This window comes from Eubalaena glacialis, chromosome 9 (assembly GCF_028564815.1).
Source record: "Eubalaena glacialis isolate mEubGla1 chromosome 9, mEubGla1.1.hap2.+ XY, whole genome shotgun sequence".
NCBI classification, from domain to species: domain Eukaryota; kingdom Metazoa; phylum Chordata; class Mammalia; order Artiodactyla; family Balaenidae; genus Eubalaena; species Eubalaena glacialis.
The window spans coordinates 20,412,195-20,426,243 of record NC_083724.1 but is presented as its reverse complement, the minus strand read 5'-3'; the positions used below and the strand labels follow the sequence as shown (position 1 = coordinate 20,426,243).

At 44.9% G+C, this 14,049-nt stretch overlaps 1 protein-coding gene across 1 annotated transcript; it reads left to right on the top strand.

Annotated features, from left to right (window-relative positions):
• Positions 1 to 1,119: 1,119 nt before the first annotated feature.
• Positions 1,120 to 8,042, top strand: ATP6V1G1 (ATPase H+ transporting V1 subunit G1). The gene is made up of 3 exons (XM_061200041.1): positions 1,120 to 1,294; positions 4,854 to 4,954; positions 7,750 to 8,042. The coding sequence occupies exons 1-3, from the start codon at positions 1,213 to 1,215 to the stop codon at positions 7,921 to 7,923; spliced, it is 357 nt and encodes a 118-aa protein (XP_061056024.1). The 5' UTR covers positions 1,120 to 1,212; the 3' UTR covers positions 7,924 to 8,042.
• Positions 8,043 to 14,049: the final 6,007 nt, after the last annotated feature.

The following is a 14,049-nucleotide window of genomic DNA, read 5'->3' as shown; positions in this document are numbered from 1 at the left end:
CAGCTACAAAATGGGGTTAATAACACTAATTCTGAGTTACCATAAGGAGTTGTCAAGCGTTTAGGACACTGCTTGTCATATTGTAAACTCAACCACTGGCTTCCTACCTCCCTATTTGTGGTGGGAGACTTCTCTGTGCCATGTTGCTCCCCCCAAATCCACATATGCATGTCTTTTCCCCTAATCACACTCCACCCCCACTGTCTCCCACTATCCTTTCCTGGCTAACTTCTCATTCTTCTGATATCATTTTAAATACCACTTCTTTGGGAGAGTCTTCACAGTCACCTCCACACCCCCTCTTCCTTATTCCTTCTTAGAGCAACCTGCGTTTTTCCTTCATTACTTTACCAGTTTGTAATTTTCCCTTTAGTTTAATCTGTTTTTGCCCATAAACTGCGTGCTCCACCAGGGACCTTGTTGGTCTTGCTCTCTGCTGTATCCTCAGTACCAACAGCGGTCTAGGGTCGCAGCAGGCATTCATCAAATATTTATGGAAAACACTAATCCTTTCCTGAACTTCGGTTAAGAGAAAAACACCCTTCCTCAAATCACACAGATTAGTGGGAGACTTCACCCCAAGTCTCCCTATTCCCAATTCAGATTCCAACCCAAGAGCCTGGCAAGAATTTTAGCCTGTCCCCAAATATATTCCGAGTGCCAAAGAAAACTCCAGAAAGGGGCGGGAGTACAGCAGTGGGCAAAATAGGGGAAAGTGATTTGACTTGGCCCCTCCTCTCTGGATCTCGAAGTGAGCTTACTGTAAGGGGAGGGATTACTGCAATAACGACGTGGCAGAGCGGCCACCAAGATGGAACCAAAGAAAAGACAGACCTTAAAAGGGCCTTGAGCTGCCTGTGAAAAAAGAAGGCAGCAACAGCAGATCCTGCGCAGGCGCAGTCGAGACGCTCTGGTCTCCCGCCTCCGTCCCGCCCCGCCTCGCCCCGCCCCGCCCCGCCTCGCCCCGCCTCGCCCCGCCCCGCCCCGCCTCGCCTCGCCCCGCCCCGCCTCGCCTCGCCTCACCTCGCCTCTTCCCCTCCGAGTCACAAGACGCCAAGTGAAGTCAGCTGACGCGGCGTTGCGGAGGTCACGTGATGGTGGGCGGGGCGGCGGGCGCAGGCGCAGATCTTGGGCGGCTGGGTCAGCTGACCCGAGGGGGAGCTCGAGCCGATTTAGGCCTGTTCGTGGTGTCTCGGAGACACCGCCGCAGCCATGGCCAGTCAGTCGCAGGGCATCCAGCAGCTGCTCCAGGCCGAGAAGCGGGCCGCCGAGAAGGTGTCCGAGGCCCGCAAGCGTGAGTTTGGGGTTGGGGAAGCCAGGCGTGGCGCGAGTCCAAGAGTTGCGGGCAGGCCGTGGGAGGTGGTAGGTGGGTGAGGCCCGAAAAACTGCTGACGGGGCCGGGGGCGGGGTGGGGGGTTGGTTACAGTCGCGGAAGCTTGTGTGACTCGCAGCTCTCTGGATCCGAGGCTCTGGAAGTCTTGTAGGTCGCCTTAGAGCTGCGATGTAGGCTAGTAGATAGGGCGTGGAGACAAAGTGGACGTCCTTCTTAGGGTCTGGGGGGCGTGTAGAGTGGATTATCCAAACGGAACGCGTTGTTCTCCCCCTTCGCACTTACTGCTTTGGGGTCCTCCGTCTCAGTGTAGGGAGCCACCATCTACACTTTTGCACAGTCTGGAAACAGTCCTTTTTGTCACGTCTCAGACCCTCCCTCGTTCGCCATGTTTAGTCAGTTGCCAAGGTTTATTTGCTCACTTTTTCTCCATCCCTACAGCCAGCATCTTAGTCCAGGGCATCAAGTTCTCTGAGGCTCCCGTAGTAGCCTAATTCGTTAATTCCTTACATTTGTTTTTTCAGTGCGGTTAATACGTGCCAAACACAGTACCCGGGACATCTGTGGTCTTTATTGCGGTATTCAAAGCCCCAGTGAAGGAAGCAGATTTGGGGTAGATTAATTGCAGGTGAGAGGAGGGCTAGAGTTGAGAAATGTGAGGTTGCTCAGCAACTTAACAGGTGGATCGAATCTAGGTTGGTGAGTGGGAGGCTTCCTCCTCTCTTCCATTTGTTTCTCCTCACTGCAGTCAGTCATACCTCTCAATTGCACATATGACTTCCCCACCGCCCCTATAGTCAACAAACGTTTAGTGCTTGCAGAATAAAGCCTAAATTCCTTAAGAGGGTGTAGGAGGTGCTTTTGCATCAGGCTGTGGCTTTCTTCTCTAATCTCCCTTTTAGGTACTGGCTCCAGACATAGTGATTCCTCAAAGGCACCTTGATTGATTTCACCTGCAAGCCTTTGCACAGCTGGTTCCTGAGTGGAAGAGCCTTTTCCTAGGTTACTCTTCATCCTCGAACACTTAGGCTTCTTCAGATATCAAAATTTAGGCAGTAGTTCTTCCAGGAAGCCTTCCCTGACTTCATCTTTTCCCCTCAGACTAAGCTAGGAGTCCTCCCCAAGTACGTATTCCCGTCATCACTGTGCAGTAAATTGTTTCTTTATATGGCTCAGTCACTAGACTAAGCTCCTGGAGAATAGGGACTATGTCTAATTTAACTTTTATATCTTCAGTTTCCCATCTGGTGAGATAGATGTTTCTATTCCTATTTGACAGATGGGAAAAATGAGGCTCAGAGAAAAATGATATGACCATACCCTGGGAAACAACATAGCCGGGGTAAAACACCAAAAACTATTAATCTTAGTAATTTCTTGGTGTTTTTTCCCCCAGAATAGGATTTATACTCTTATCCCATACCCAAGTAGATTTCAAGCATGGCTCTTTTACTTTCTCAATTAGGGGTTGTGTGGTACTCTGTATTTCATTGGAAAAGCTTTCTTTGAGGGAGCTGGAGATGGGAACAAGTCTTCTATTCTTGCTCTGGTGACTGGGAAGTTCTGTGTTCCTCACGGAGTATTTCTGATCATGACCTTGATGCAGTATTTCCAGAATGACTTCTCAGAGTTTGTCCTGTGATGGCTCATCAGCAGCGGAAGTTTTATCTGTTGGGAAGCATGTGAGAATATTTGGGGGAAGTGCAAGAACAGGTACTTGGCATATGGTAAGAATGATTCTGAGTGCCTTGGAGGTTGGGGTCATATTAAACATCTTCCTTTATCCCATCAGGCCTGGTGCAGGGACTTGTATATCTCAGGTAGCTATTACATAGGGACTGAAAGAACTTGTTTTAAAGGAGTGAGTTTATGGCTAATACACATCTCAGAATTTTCCGTGGTTAGGAACAGAAGTATTGAGAAGACCTATAATTTGAAGAAGTTACTCTCTTTCTTGATGTGTAATTATGGTTGACACACCCAGTTAGGAATTGGGAAGAGGCAGTGTATGATGTGGTAAAATGGTCCAAGCCCAGTTTTTCATGAAATCATTGCTTGGACCATAAACTTTTAAAAAATTTTGTATGTGGTTTGTCATTGGAGTGAAACAAAATGCCTCCACATGTAAGGCCCATAAAAAAAAACAAGATTTAAAAGAAATGATTTTCTCCTCAGATATTTTTTGGTTTTCAGAGAAGCCAGTCAAAATTGAACTTTGAAGATGTTTGCTGACAGGCGGAGAATGGTTTACCTTAAGTCATTAATTCAGGGAGCCATAGTTGTTGGGAGTGATCAGGACAGTGGTATTGTGAAATTACGTGGAGCTGCTGCATAATGTTCAGGCTATGTTAAAATTTGTTGGTTTGGAAAAGAACCTTGGCTTTGGAATATGGCTTTGAATATATAGCAGATGAGGAGGACAGCATGTGGGGCATTGGGATAGAAGTTGGCTCCAGCAGACCCTAAATAGTAGGCACTAAATAGTACTGGAGTAAATATATACTTGGAGAAATAGTCCTTGTGGGGCTTAGGCACCTATTGATTGTTTTAGACTAGCCTCATGAAGGATTGATGTCATGGGGTCATCACCAGTTCAAAATCCTGTTGTTAATCAGGAGGTGGAAGGTTAAATTCAGTTTCATTCATCTACATGGGCTGACTGGGATTTCGGCAGTTGCTATACAATGAATTATAACAGCTTGCTTTTAGATGCAGGATGTCTTTTATTCTGAATTAAATAAATCCTCAGTTGATTGTCTAGGACCTGCCCCCCTCCACCACCATCCCATTTGGGTGTCTTAGAAGTTTGGTGAACAGGGAAACTTGTTGGTTGATCTTGTGGTCTGTTTTCATAAAGCCTCTGATAGAACCTAGAGAATTTTTCCAGCTTTATGTTAAACTATGCTCTTCTAAAAACCGGAGCCCCTGTGTCTCCTCACTTCTTAGATGCTTGTGCAGTCTTATGTCCAGTGCTTCCCATTCAGAATTCCTTCCCAGAACCACTTTTACGTATTTCCTTGTGCACAGGCATGGGTTTTAGTTTCCAGTAATACATCATCTATTTCATTAGTTACAGTTTAGGTTGATTTCCCTTGGGAGTGTATTAGCCTCCCTGCTAAGCTTCTAAGCCGAGCTCCAATTGTAGTCAGCAGCATACTTAGGTGTTTACTTCTCAGGAAGAGAAAGAATTCCACAGATGGCTAATGTCGCCCATTTTATGTTGGTTCTTAGTAGTTGAGATTGAGAGAGTATTCTGACACATTCCAAAATTTTTTGCATCATTTTTACGGTCTGTAGGTATAGAAGGCGGTCCTTTTTATCTAGTCACTTCTTAAGTACAGTCTAGTTTAAAGTACAGGAGGCAGGAGCCTGTACTGTTAGCTCTGAATTCCCTCTCTCCCTCTTCCCCATGCATGTCTCTTGAGACTGTATCTTTAAACTTTTGTCTTTGTTTATTAGAATTTACCATCTCAGTCTCTGCTTCCTCTTCTGCTTGTCTCCTAACCACTTCCTTTGAAAACAGGAAAGAACCGGAGGCTGAAGCAGGCCAAAGAAGAAGCCCAGGCTGAAATTGAACAGTACCGCCTGCAGAGGGAGAAGGAGTTCAAGGCCAAGGAAGCTGCGGTGGGCTCAGTTTATTTTCATTACTGCCTTAGTTTCCTGAGGCTTCCTTCTTCCCCTTAGGCTCTCAAAATATCCAGCATAGCTCAGCGATTCTGATTCTGGTAGAAGGTTGAAAATTTGGTTATTGGATGCTTAGGCTGAATCTCTTAAGGTGATTAATTTTTAACTAACATTTGAATCCTAGTCTTCATTTATTCAGTTAAATTATTGAATCATTAATAGATATAATTAGATATTAAATATAGATAATTTTATAGAGATGTTATTTAATATATATATCGAATATAGATATTATTAAATATTTTTTGAACAGTTAATGTGTGCCAGATGCTAGAGGATCAGCTGTGAACAGAAATAGACATGGCCCTCATGGAGTTTAGCGTACCGTCTGGTGGTCAGGGACACTTAGTAATAAAATGTCTGGGGGTCAGGGACACTTAGTAATAAAATGTAAGTCATGCAAACCGACAACTGAAGAGGGCTGTAATGGTCATAAACATAAATCACACGGAGCCCCACTTTAGTAGAGTCACTTATCAGTAGTATAGGCTAGACCACAATGTGTAAGATGCATATAATAATAGTACAAAAACAGATACAGAAAGTACAGAGAAAGTAGGGAAAATTCTGGAAAAGGGAAAGGATGGAGGAGGCTTCGTAGAGAAAAGAACCTCTATCAGGACTCTTGGATACAGGCAGCAGAAAACAGTTCAAACTGGTTTAAGCAAAATGGAATTTATTGACCTATATGATTGGAAACCCAGGTAAAGGCTAAGGTTATTGTGATCGAGGAGCTTAAATAATGCTCTCAGGACTATTTCCATCTCTCATCTCTGCCTTTGGCTTTGTGGTTTTCATTCTCTAGTTCTATTGATACATTGTGGCCTCCACTAGTTCCAGGTACACACCCTCCCAGGTCCAAGTCCAGTGATTAAAGGCTCATGCTTCCCTGTTAGCATTAAGTAGGAAAAGTTTCGTCCATCTTTGCACTGGGCAGTGACAGTACTATTCAGACTTAAAATGGGTCTCTGGGGGCTTCCCTGGTGGCGCAGTGGTTGAGAATCTGCCTGCCAATGCAGGGGACATGGGTTCGAGCCCTGGTCTGGGAGGATCCCACATGCCGCGGAGCAGCTAGGCCCGTGAGCCACAGCTACTGAGCCTGCGCATCTGGAGCCTGTGCTCCGCAACAAGAGAGGCCGCGATAGTGATAGGCCCGCGCACCGTGATGGAGAGTGGCCCCTGCTTGCCACAACTAGAGAAAGCCCTCGCACAGAAACGAAGACCCAACACTGCCAAAAATAAATAAATAAATAAATAAATAAAATAAAATAAGGTACCGCTTACTTTAAAAAAAAAAAAAAAAAGGGTCTCTGATTCGTGAGCCAGGGCAGATTGGTGCTGTAAGTTGTCCGACTGCCCACAAGACAGTGTAGAAATACTCTGGACAGGGCAGCCATCTTGTCATCTTATTTTTGTATCATGCTGCAGTTGCTTATAGAGACAGTCTCGGTGTTGCACTATGAGCATGAGCTCTGAATTTTTCTAGCAGTGTTTCATTGTAATCTCTTCACTTTTGAAACAAATTCTGGGGCTTGGGGCTTGGCATATAGTTCACATAATCATAGAATGGAGGTAGCAGCTGAGCCAACCATTATGAAATGCTCCAGGGTATTCCTGTAATATGAACAGTGATAGTATGAAGAGCCCTAGGTTTGAATCTTTGCCAGTTCACTTGGACCTCTTTGAGCCCTGGTTTCCTCAACTGTAGACAAGGGAGTGATAGCCTCCTCATAGGTTATGGAGGAATAGGTAATAGGTCACATGAGAGAATGCTCTGTAAACTGATGTGTTACACAAATGTGAAGGGATATAGTTGTAAAACTTCATAATGAGGCGACAGCAGTTTAGGTGATGAAAAGAGTCGGGCACAAAAAAGTGATGCCTTAAGAACCTGATAGGTCACATTCTAATAAAGCAGGCGTAACAGTTAACAGTGAGAAGACAGTGGACAGTAAAAGAAAATTTGTCCATCAGTGTGTGTTAAGTTGTAAACGGAAACTGAAGAGGTGAGGCAGCCATGCACTAAAAATTTCAAGCAATAAAATGGGGCAACAATGAGGGGATAGTTTCCCTCTCACCCAGACCCACAGTCCTCTTTAGAGATAACCACTGTTAACAGTGTCTTGTGTATTCTTGCAGAATATTTCTATTTGAAAGAACAGATGTCATGTATTCTTAATACTGGTGAAACCACTGTTGAACTTACGAGCTAAAACATTAACCAGTAATGGTGAAACTGTATGTTCCTCCTAAATTGTATTGCCCTTGTGTTTGTTATTTTTTAAGAGCTTTTTTTTTTTTTTTTTTTTTTAAAAACAACCCACCATGTATCTACCCCCTTTAAAACCGCACAAGGAGACATATTACTAACCACCAGGCCTCAGTTGTTAGGTCTTTAGGTTCATTCCAGTCTCTGGTTAAGGCTGCACGTTAGACTGTAGAGGGATGTGACTGTGTCATGCTCCGGGATAATTTCCTGGCAGTGGATATGCTCTGCAGTTTGTTTACCTTTTGATAGATGTTGAAAGGTCGGCCACCCAAGTGATTGTATCAACTTCTCCCAATAACCACGGGAACCCTGACTTCTCTCACGCTCTTCAGTCACGCTGCTGATTATTTATATTCATTATGAGACTGGGTTTCTTCAGAAGTCAGAAAGTTGCTTATTAAATGTTGTTCCTGCCCAGCCGGAGCATCGTCCTGACGTTCCCTCTGTCATTGCTCCCCGACTCCAGGCTCTGGGATCCCACGGCAGTTGCAGCACTGAAGTGGAGAAGGACACCCAGGAGAAGATGACCATCCTTCAGACCTACTTCCGGCAGAACAGGGATGAAGTCCTGGATAACCTCTTGGCCTTTGTCTGTGACATCCGGCCAGAAATCCATGAGAATTACCGCATAAACGGATAAGGGAAGAGCGCTGTGCCGTGGATTGGCATTTTAGATGCCTTCATAGAATATGAGGCTTTAGCAAGGCTTGGGTTATATTCTTGTGAAAAGGCATTAAATTATTTCTGTATATTATATAATAGGTCCCTTCACTTTTTGCAGAATAGCAGTCTTAGCTTCTTTGTACAAACTTATAGCCTATCCAAAGATTTTATCTTTTTACCTCATATTTCTTAGAAACTTAATGGGTATATGTTGTCTGTTTTCCTATGCCTTTTCGCTCAAGTGGCATATTATGAACACTGACTTTTTCTTTCTTAGATATAGTTTTGTTTTGTTTTTTTAAATTTTAAGTCATAGCTTTATGTTGCAACTCTACTTGTTCAAAAGTTAGATCATGAAGGTTCCTTCCTATGACCTTAGATATAGTTTAAAAAAAAACAAATTTCTTAAGAAAGAAAGGGATTAAATATTTTTTTTTCCCTAAATCTTTCTTGAAGGTCAGGGGCTTTATCTATGAAAAAGTAGTAAATAGTTACTTGTAACCTACGTGAACAGCCAGCCTTAAAATAGTCCTTTCCGGCTAAGAGTTAGAACAATGGGTACTAGTATTGGGCTGCTTTTGGTTTCTCTTATTTAAAATTACTAGATGATAGAATTCAAGAACTTGTTACATGTCACTACTTGGTGTACTGATAGTGTACTAATAATCATTTAAAAGTCAAGACTCTGTCATGCATATTTTTCCCCTCTGCTTCATCCTCTTTGATAATGCAAAATGCACTTTGACCCAGATGTTCTGCAGAATTTCACTAAGGAAATTAAATTAGCACATGTATCACACACATTAACATACATACTTAGAAAATATTCATGGTATGTATCTTAGCAGGAAGGAAATCACTTGTGATTTCACCCAACAACTGTTTGGAAAAACATCAAGGAGGGGACTTCCCTGGTGGTCCAGTGGTTGAGAATCCACCTTCCAATGCAGGGGACAAGGGTTCCATCCCTGGTCAGGGAACTAAGATCCCACATGCTGCGGAGCAACTCAGCCCTCGCTCCGCAGCTACTGAGCCTGTGCACTCTGGAGCCTGCTCGCTGCAACGAAGACTCATTGCAGACAAAAAATTTTAAAAAAAACACAAAAAAAACAGCAAGCAACTAGTAGATCTGAAGTTTGCTTTTTCTCTAGAGCACCCTGTCCTGGGGCAGTCTTGGACGGGTTATCAAGCATATTTCCTTCCTGGTGGGCTAAATGCTCAGTGCAGTACCTATAGTAACTTCACTCTAGCACTTAAGAATTAAATGCCCTCTGAGCTTCCCTGGTGGCGCAGTAGTTAAGAATCCGCTTGCCAATGCAGGGGACACGGGTTCGAGCCCTGGTCTGGGAAGATCCCATGTGCCGTGGAGCTACTGAGCCTGCGCTCTAGAGCCTGCCTGCTACAACTACTGAAGCCCACGCGCCTGGAGCCCATGCTCTGCAGCAAGCGAAGCTACCACAACGAGAAGCCCACGCACCGCAACGAAGAGTAGCCCCCGCTCGCCACAACTAGAGAAAGCCCACGCAGCAATGAGGACCCAATGCAGCCAAAAATAAATAAATTATATATTTTTTTAAAAATGCCCTCTGACCCACTAGAAGCTGAAAGTCTTCGGCTGCAAGATAATTTCTGGTACATAGGAACAATTGAAAGAACATTGTGCTGAAACTACGGGGGAATTAGATGGCCTTTTAAAAAATTGTATCTTTTATGTGACTGAGGATGGGTGGATCTCAGGCCACTTCTGTCTCTAGTTGCTGTTCCCTCTTAGAGAATTCCTCATAAGAATTTTCTATACGAGCTTTTCCATTTTTTACTGTTCAAGCACTCCAGTCAGGCTTGCCATGCCACTGAAACTGCTCGTCAGGGTCAGCAATGATGACCAAGTTGGCATCCAATCTTCTGCCTGCTTGACCTTCAGTATCATTGGACAGGATCGGCTATTCCTTCTTGAGCCACTTTCTTAGCCTCCCTTCTGCAGCCATGAGCTGCCTTGCCTCTCCAGTCTCTTGCTGGTTCCTCCCCATCTTGTGGTTTTGTTCTTGGATGTCTCTACATCCCCTTTTGAGACCATCTACATTTCATGGCTTTGATACCATCTATATTGAAGACCCAAATTTATATCTCCAACTCTCCTGAACTCTAGAATTCTCAGATTGCTTATTTGATATTTTCATTTAGTTATCTAATAAGCATCTCGATCCTAATATGTCCCAAACTATACCTGGTTTTGTTAGGACTTTACTCCTGGTATTGCTAAGTGTATCCAGACCACGGTCAGCAGTGTCCTTGATCTCTACCCACTGGATGCCAATAGTACCCCATCAGTTGTGACAACCAAAAATGTCCCCAGACGTGGTCAAATGCTCCCTGGGGACCAAAACCACCCAGTTGACAACCACTGTTAAAGCAACAACAGAATTACTGAAAGTACCACACGATCCCTGGAACATTCTAGGTACTCAAAAAATGTTTCCTAATTTTCTAAAATTTGGTTGTTTTCTCATCCTAACCATCCTTGATTATATGTCTAATAATAGCTCTTATTTGTTGGTATAGGATATACTCTGAAGTCTCAGTGGCTTAATACAACAAAGATTTCTTAACAATGTTTGATACATGTTGGGTGACCAAGGCAGCTGTTCTCCATGTGGTGATGCAGTGATTCAGATCACTTCCACTTTGTGGCTCTACCATTTTAGCACATGGTTCCCGTGATTCCAGAGGCAAGGAAAGAAAAAGTTGGCAAACGTGCACCAGCTCGTCTATGCTTACGTCCTGAAATAAATGACACTTGTTCTAAGCTCATTGACCCTCGTGCGTCACATGAGCCAACCTGACTGCAAGGGAGGCTAAGAAATAAGGCAGATCCTGTGGTTATTTGGTGAGTAAAAAATCTCTCTGCTATAATTGCCAACAGTAGCTTTCTCCATGCCAGCTAGTGACCACGTGCATTGTTCACGAGCAATAATATTTTGAAAGGCATCTTTTTTCCTTAGTGGGTCTCAACAGTGGGTTTCAAATGTTCAGTAAACCATGTTGTAAACAAATGTGCTGTCATCCAGGCTTTGTTCTATTTATAGAGCACAGGCAGAGTAGATGTAGCACAGTCCTTAAGGGCCCTAGGATTTTCAGAGTGGTCAATGAACAATTGGCTTCAACTTCAAGTCACCAGCTGCATTAGCCCCTAATAAGAGAGACTGTCCTTTGAAGCTTTGAAGCCAGGCACTGACTTCTCTCTAGCTATGAAAGTCCTAGATGGCATCTTCTTCCAACATAAGACTGTTCTTGTCTACATTGAAAACCTGTTGTTTAGTGTAGCCACCTTCATTCATTGTCTTAGCTGGATCTTCTGAGTAACTTGCTGCAGCTTCTACATCAACAATTACTGAATTATGGAGATGGCTTCCTTCCTTAAACCTCATGAACCAATCTCCACTAGCTTCAAACTTTTCTTCTGCAGCTTCCTCACCTCTCTCAGCCTTCACAGAATTGTACAGAGTTAAGGCCTTGCCCTGGATTAGGCTTTGGTTTTAGGGAATATTGTGGCTGGTTTGATCTTCTATCCAGACCACTAAAAACTTTCACCAGGGAATTCCCTGGCGGTCTAGTGGTTAGGACTCCGAGCTTCCACTGTAGGGGCCCCGGGATCGATCCCAGGTTGGGGCTCTAAGATTCCGCAAGCTGCACAGCGCGGCCAAAAATAAATAAAAATAAATTAAAAAAAACCAAAGTATTTCTTCTGGTTTTGACCCTGTTTCCTGACAAATAGCATGTGACTTGTCTAACTCCCTGCACATTTCCTGCCAAGGACTGGTGTGTCTGGGCCCCAGGTCTCACGTGCATATCTTATAGGGGAGTGCTCACTGTGTGATGTGACTCCCAGGATTTCGAATCAGTGTAATGGAGCCAGGAGCAATGGAATGTACTGTGGGACGTGCTTTTGGAAATACTTTTTAAGATGGCTCTAATTAGTGGCCAAGCCTAGATTTGAACCCAGGTCTGCCTGACTTTCCAGCCTGGGTTGCTGTATGATTTAGTTCAATTTGTTCAGGCCATGGCAATGTTTCAAGCAGTGTGTTTCTAAAAGAGAAAGTCAGTGACTCTACAACTGGCAGACGAGTTCCAAAAAACAAGATCTAATTTTTGATCTTTGCCTTTTCACTTACTCATCCCATGGTTCTGAGGCTCTCTCCTGTCCTGTCTGCTGCCACACTTGAAGATTCTTCCAGGCCAGGAAGCAGTTCTTTCCCTCTTGCTTCACCAAGGTTGCCAGCTAGTTGGCAGCTAGCCCTCAGACATGGGCCTGTAACCCTTGCAAACGACGAAGGGGCAAATGCTGAGTAAGGGTGGCTTTGGCTGGGGTTTGTGGTTATTTGGATTTATCTGTGGTTGAGGCCCTGATAATTTCATTCATAGCTATTCAGTCACTGATTCAGATGTGTGTAACAATAGCTGGGGGCCAGCTCTGAGCATGGGGAGAAACAGCCCTGTGCCCCAAAGGTTTATTCTCCTTTTGGGAAAGGGGACACTGAACAATGACCATAGCGAGGGCTAGGTGTGGCCATAGGTTAAGGAAGCGTAACTGTGAGAATGGGGGACTGGCCTGGGCTCAGGACAGGAGAGGGCTCCTAGAAGAAGGGCCCTTTCAGCTGAGACCTGAGAATGTGTCAGTTACCTGGGCAATGAGGTGAGGACGAGGTTTGAGGGTTACCTTCCAGATGGAGAAGGATGGCAACCACTGAGAACTGGAAGTGAGAGAGCACAGGTGTAGGAGGAACTGAGAGATGGTCTGTGCTCTTGGAGCTTAGGGTTTTCAGAGGTTGGGGGACAGTGGGTAAAGATGAGTACAGGGTAGGCTGGGGGGTGGGGAGGGGCTTGGGCCTACCACAGAGAGCCTTGTGAATCCATCAAGATAGTGCCACTGAAGACTGCTTTCCAGTGGACTTTACTAGGTATTACTCACCTTTTATCAGATTTCATTCATCTTTCTCCATTCTCCATGGAGCCCCCATTCCCTCACGCCATAGTGCTAGGCCTTGCCATTTGCTGTATTTTCGGAGATGCAAAAGAATTGCCCAGAAATGCAGTTCACTTTTTTCTTTTTTTAAATTTATTTATCGCTGCGTTGGGTCTTCGTTGCTGCGCAAGGGCTTTCTCTAGTTGCGGCGAGCGGGGGCTACCCTTCGCTGCAGTGCGCGGGCTTCTTGCGAGCCACAACTACTGAGCCTTTGTGCCACAACTACTGAAGCCCGTGCGCCTAGAGCCCATGCTCCTCAACAAGAGAACCCACCACAATGAGAAGCCTGCGGTTCACTTTTACTCAGCACTTTCTGCTAAGCACTTTATCATCTCATTTAATTCTTAAAATCTCTCAGTTTAGCAGATACTCTTATCCTTTTATAAATGAGGGAATTGAAGCTCAGAGAGGGGAACCGGCCTGCGCAAGTTCACATGCCAGTGAGTGGTGGAGCTTGGTCAGCCAGTTCCAAAGGTCCACGTCTTCTGTGCCTCCTTAGCAAAGGAGGCTGATGTGTCAACGTTCAAGCTAGAGCGACAGGCAGTGAGAATGCAGAGTGAAGGTAGCTCGGCAGAAAGGGCAGGAGTATGACATCTGGCTTCGTGTAGGAGGTAGGCCTTGCTGGGGAGGCAGGATTTAGATGGTGACCAGTTCACACACCTGTCCCAGCATTCCTTTCAACATCCAGTCAGCAGGTAGGAAAACTCCAACAGCCCATGAATCTTGCTCCCATGCCCCCAGATTGTGTTTTGGGAAATTAGGCAAACTAAATAGAGATCTTGTGTGTCTTGCTCAGTGGTACCCAGAACAATGCCTGGCACTCGGCAGGCACGCGGTGTCGATCTTTTGATCAATAAATGAATAAACTAATTTTTAGTAGCCTGCTTGCTGGATGCTCACTTGTCTGGTGAATGAGGATGCTGCCTGGGCAGCATCAGCTGCTTATTCCTCAATCACTGCTCTGCTCGTGTCCCCAAGCACTCCACCTCTGCCTCTGGCAGAGCATGAAGACAACTAAGTCCTGGGATCCGAGAGGCCCCCAGCAATTTGGCAATGTCTGCTGAAATTAAAATTGCACCCATA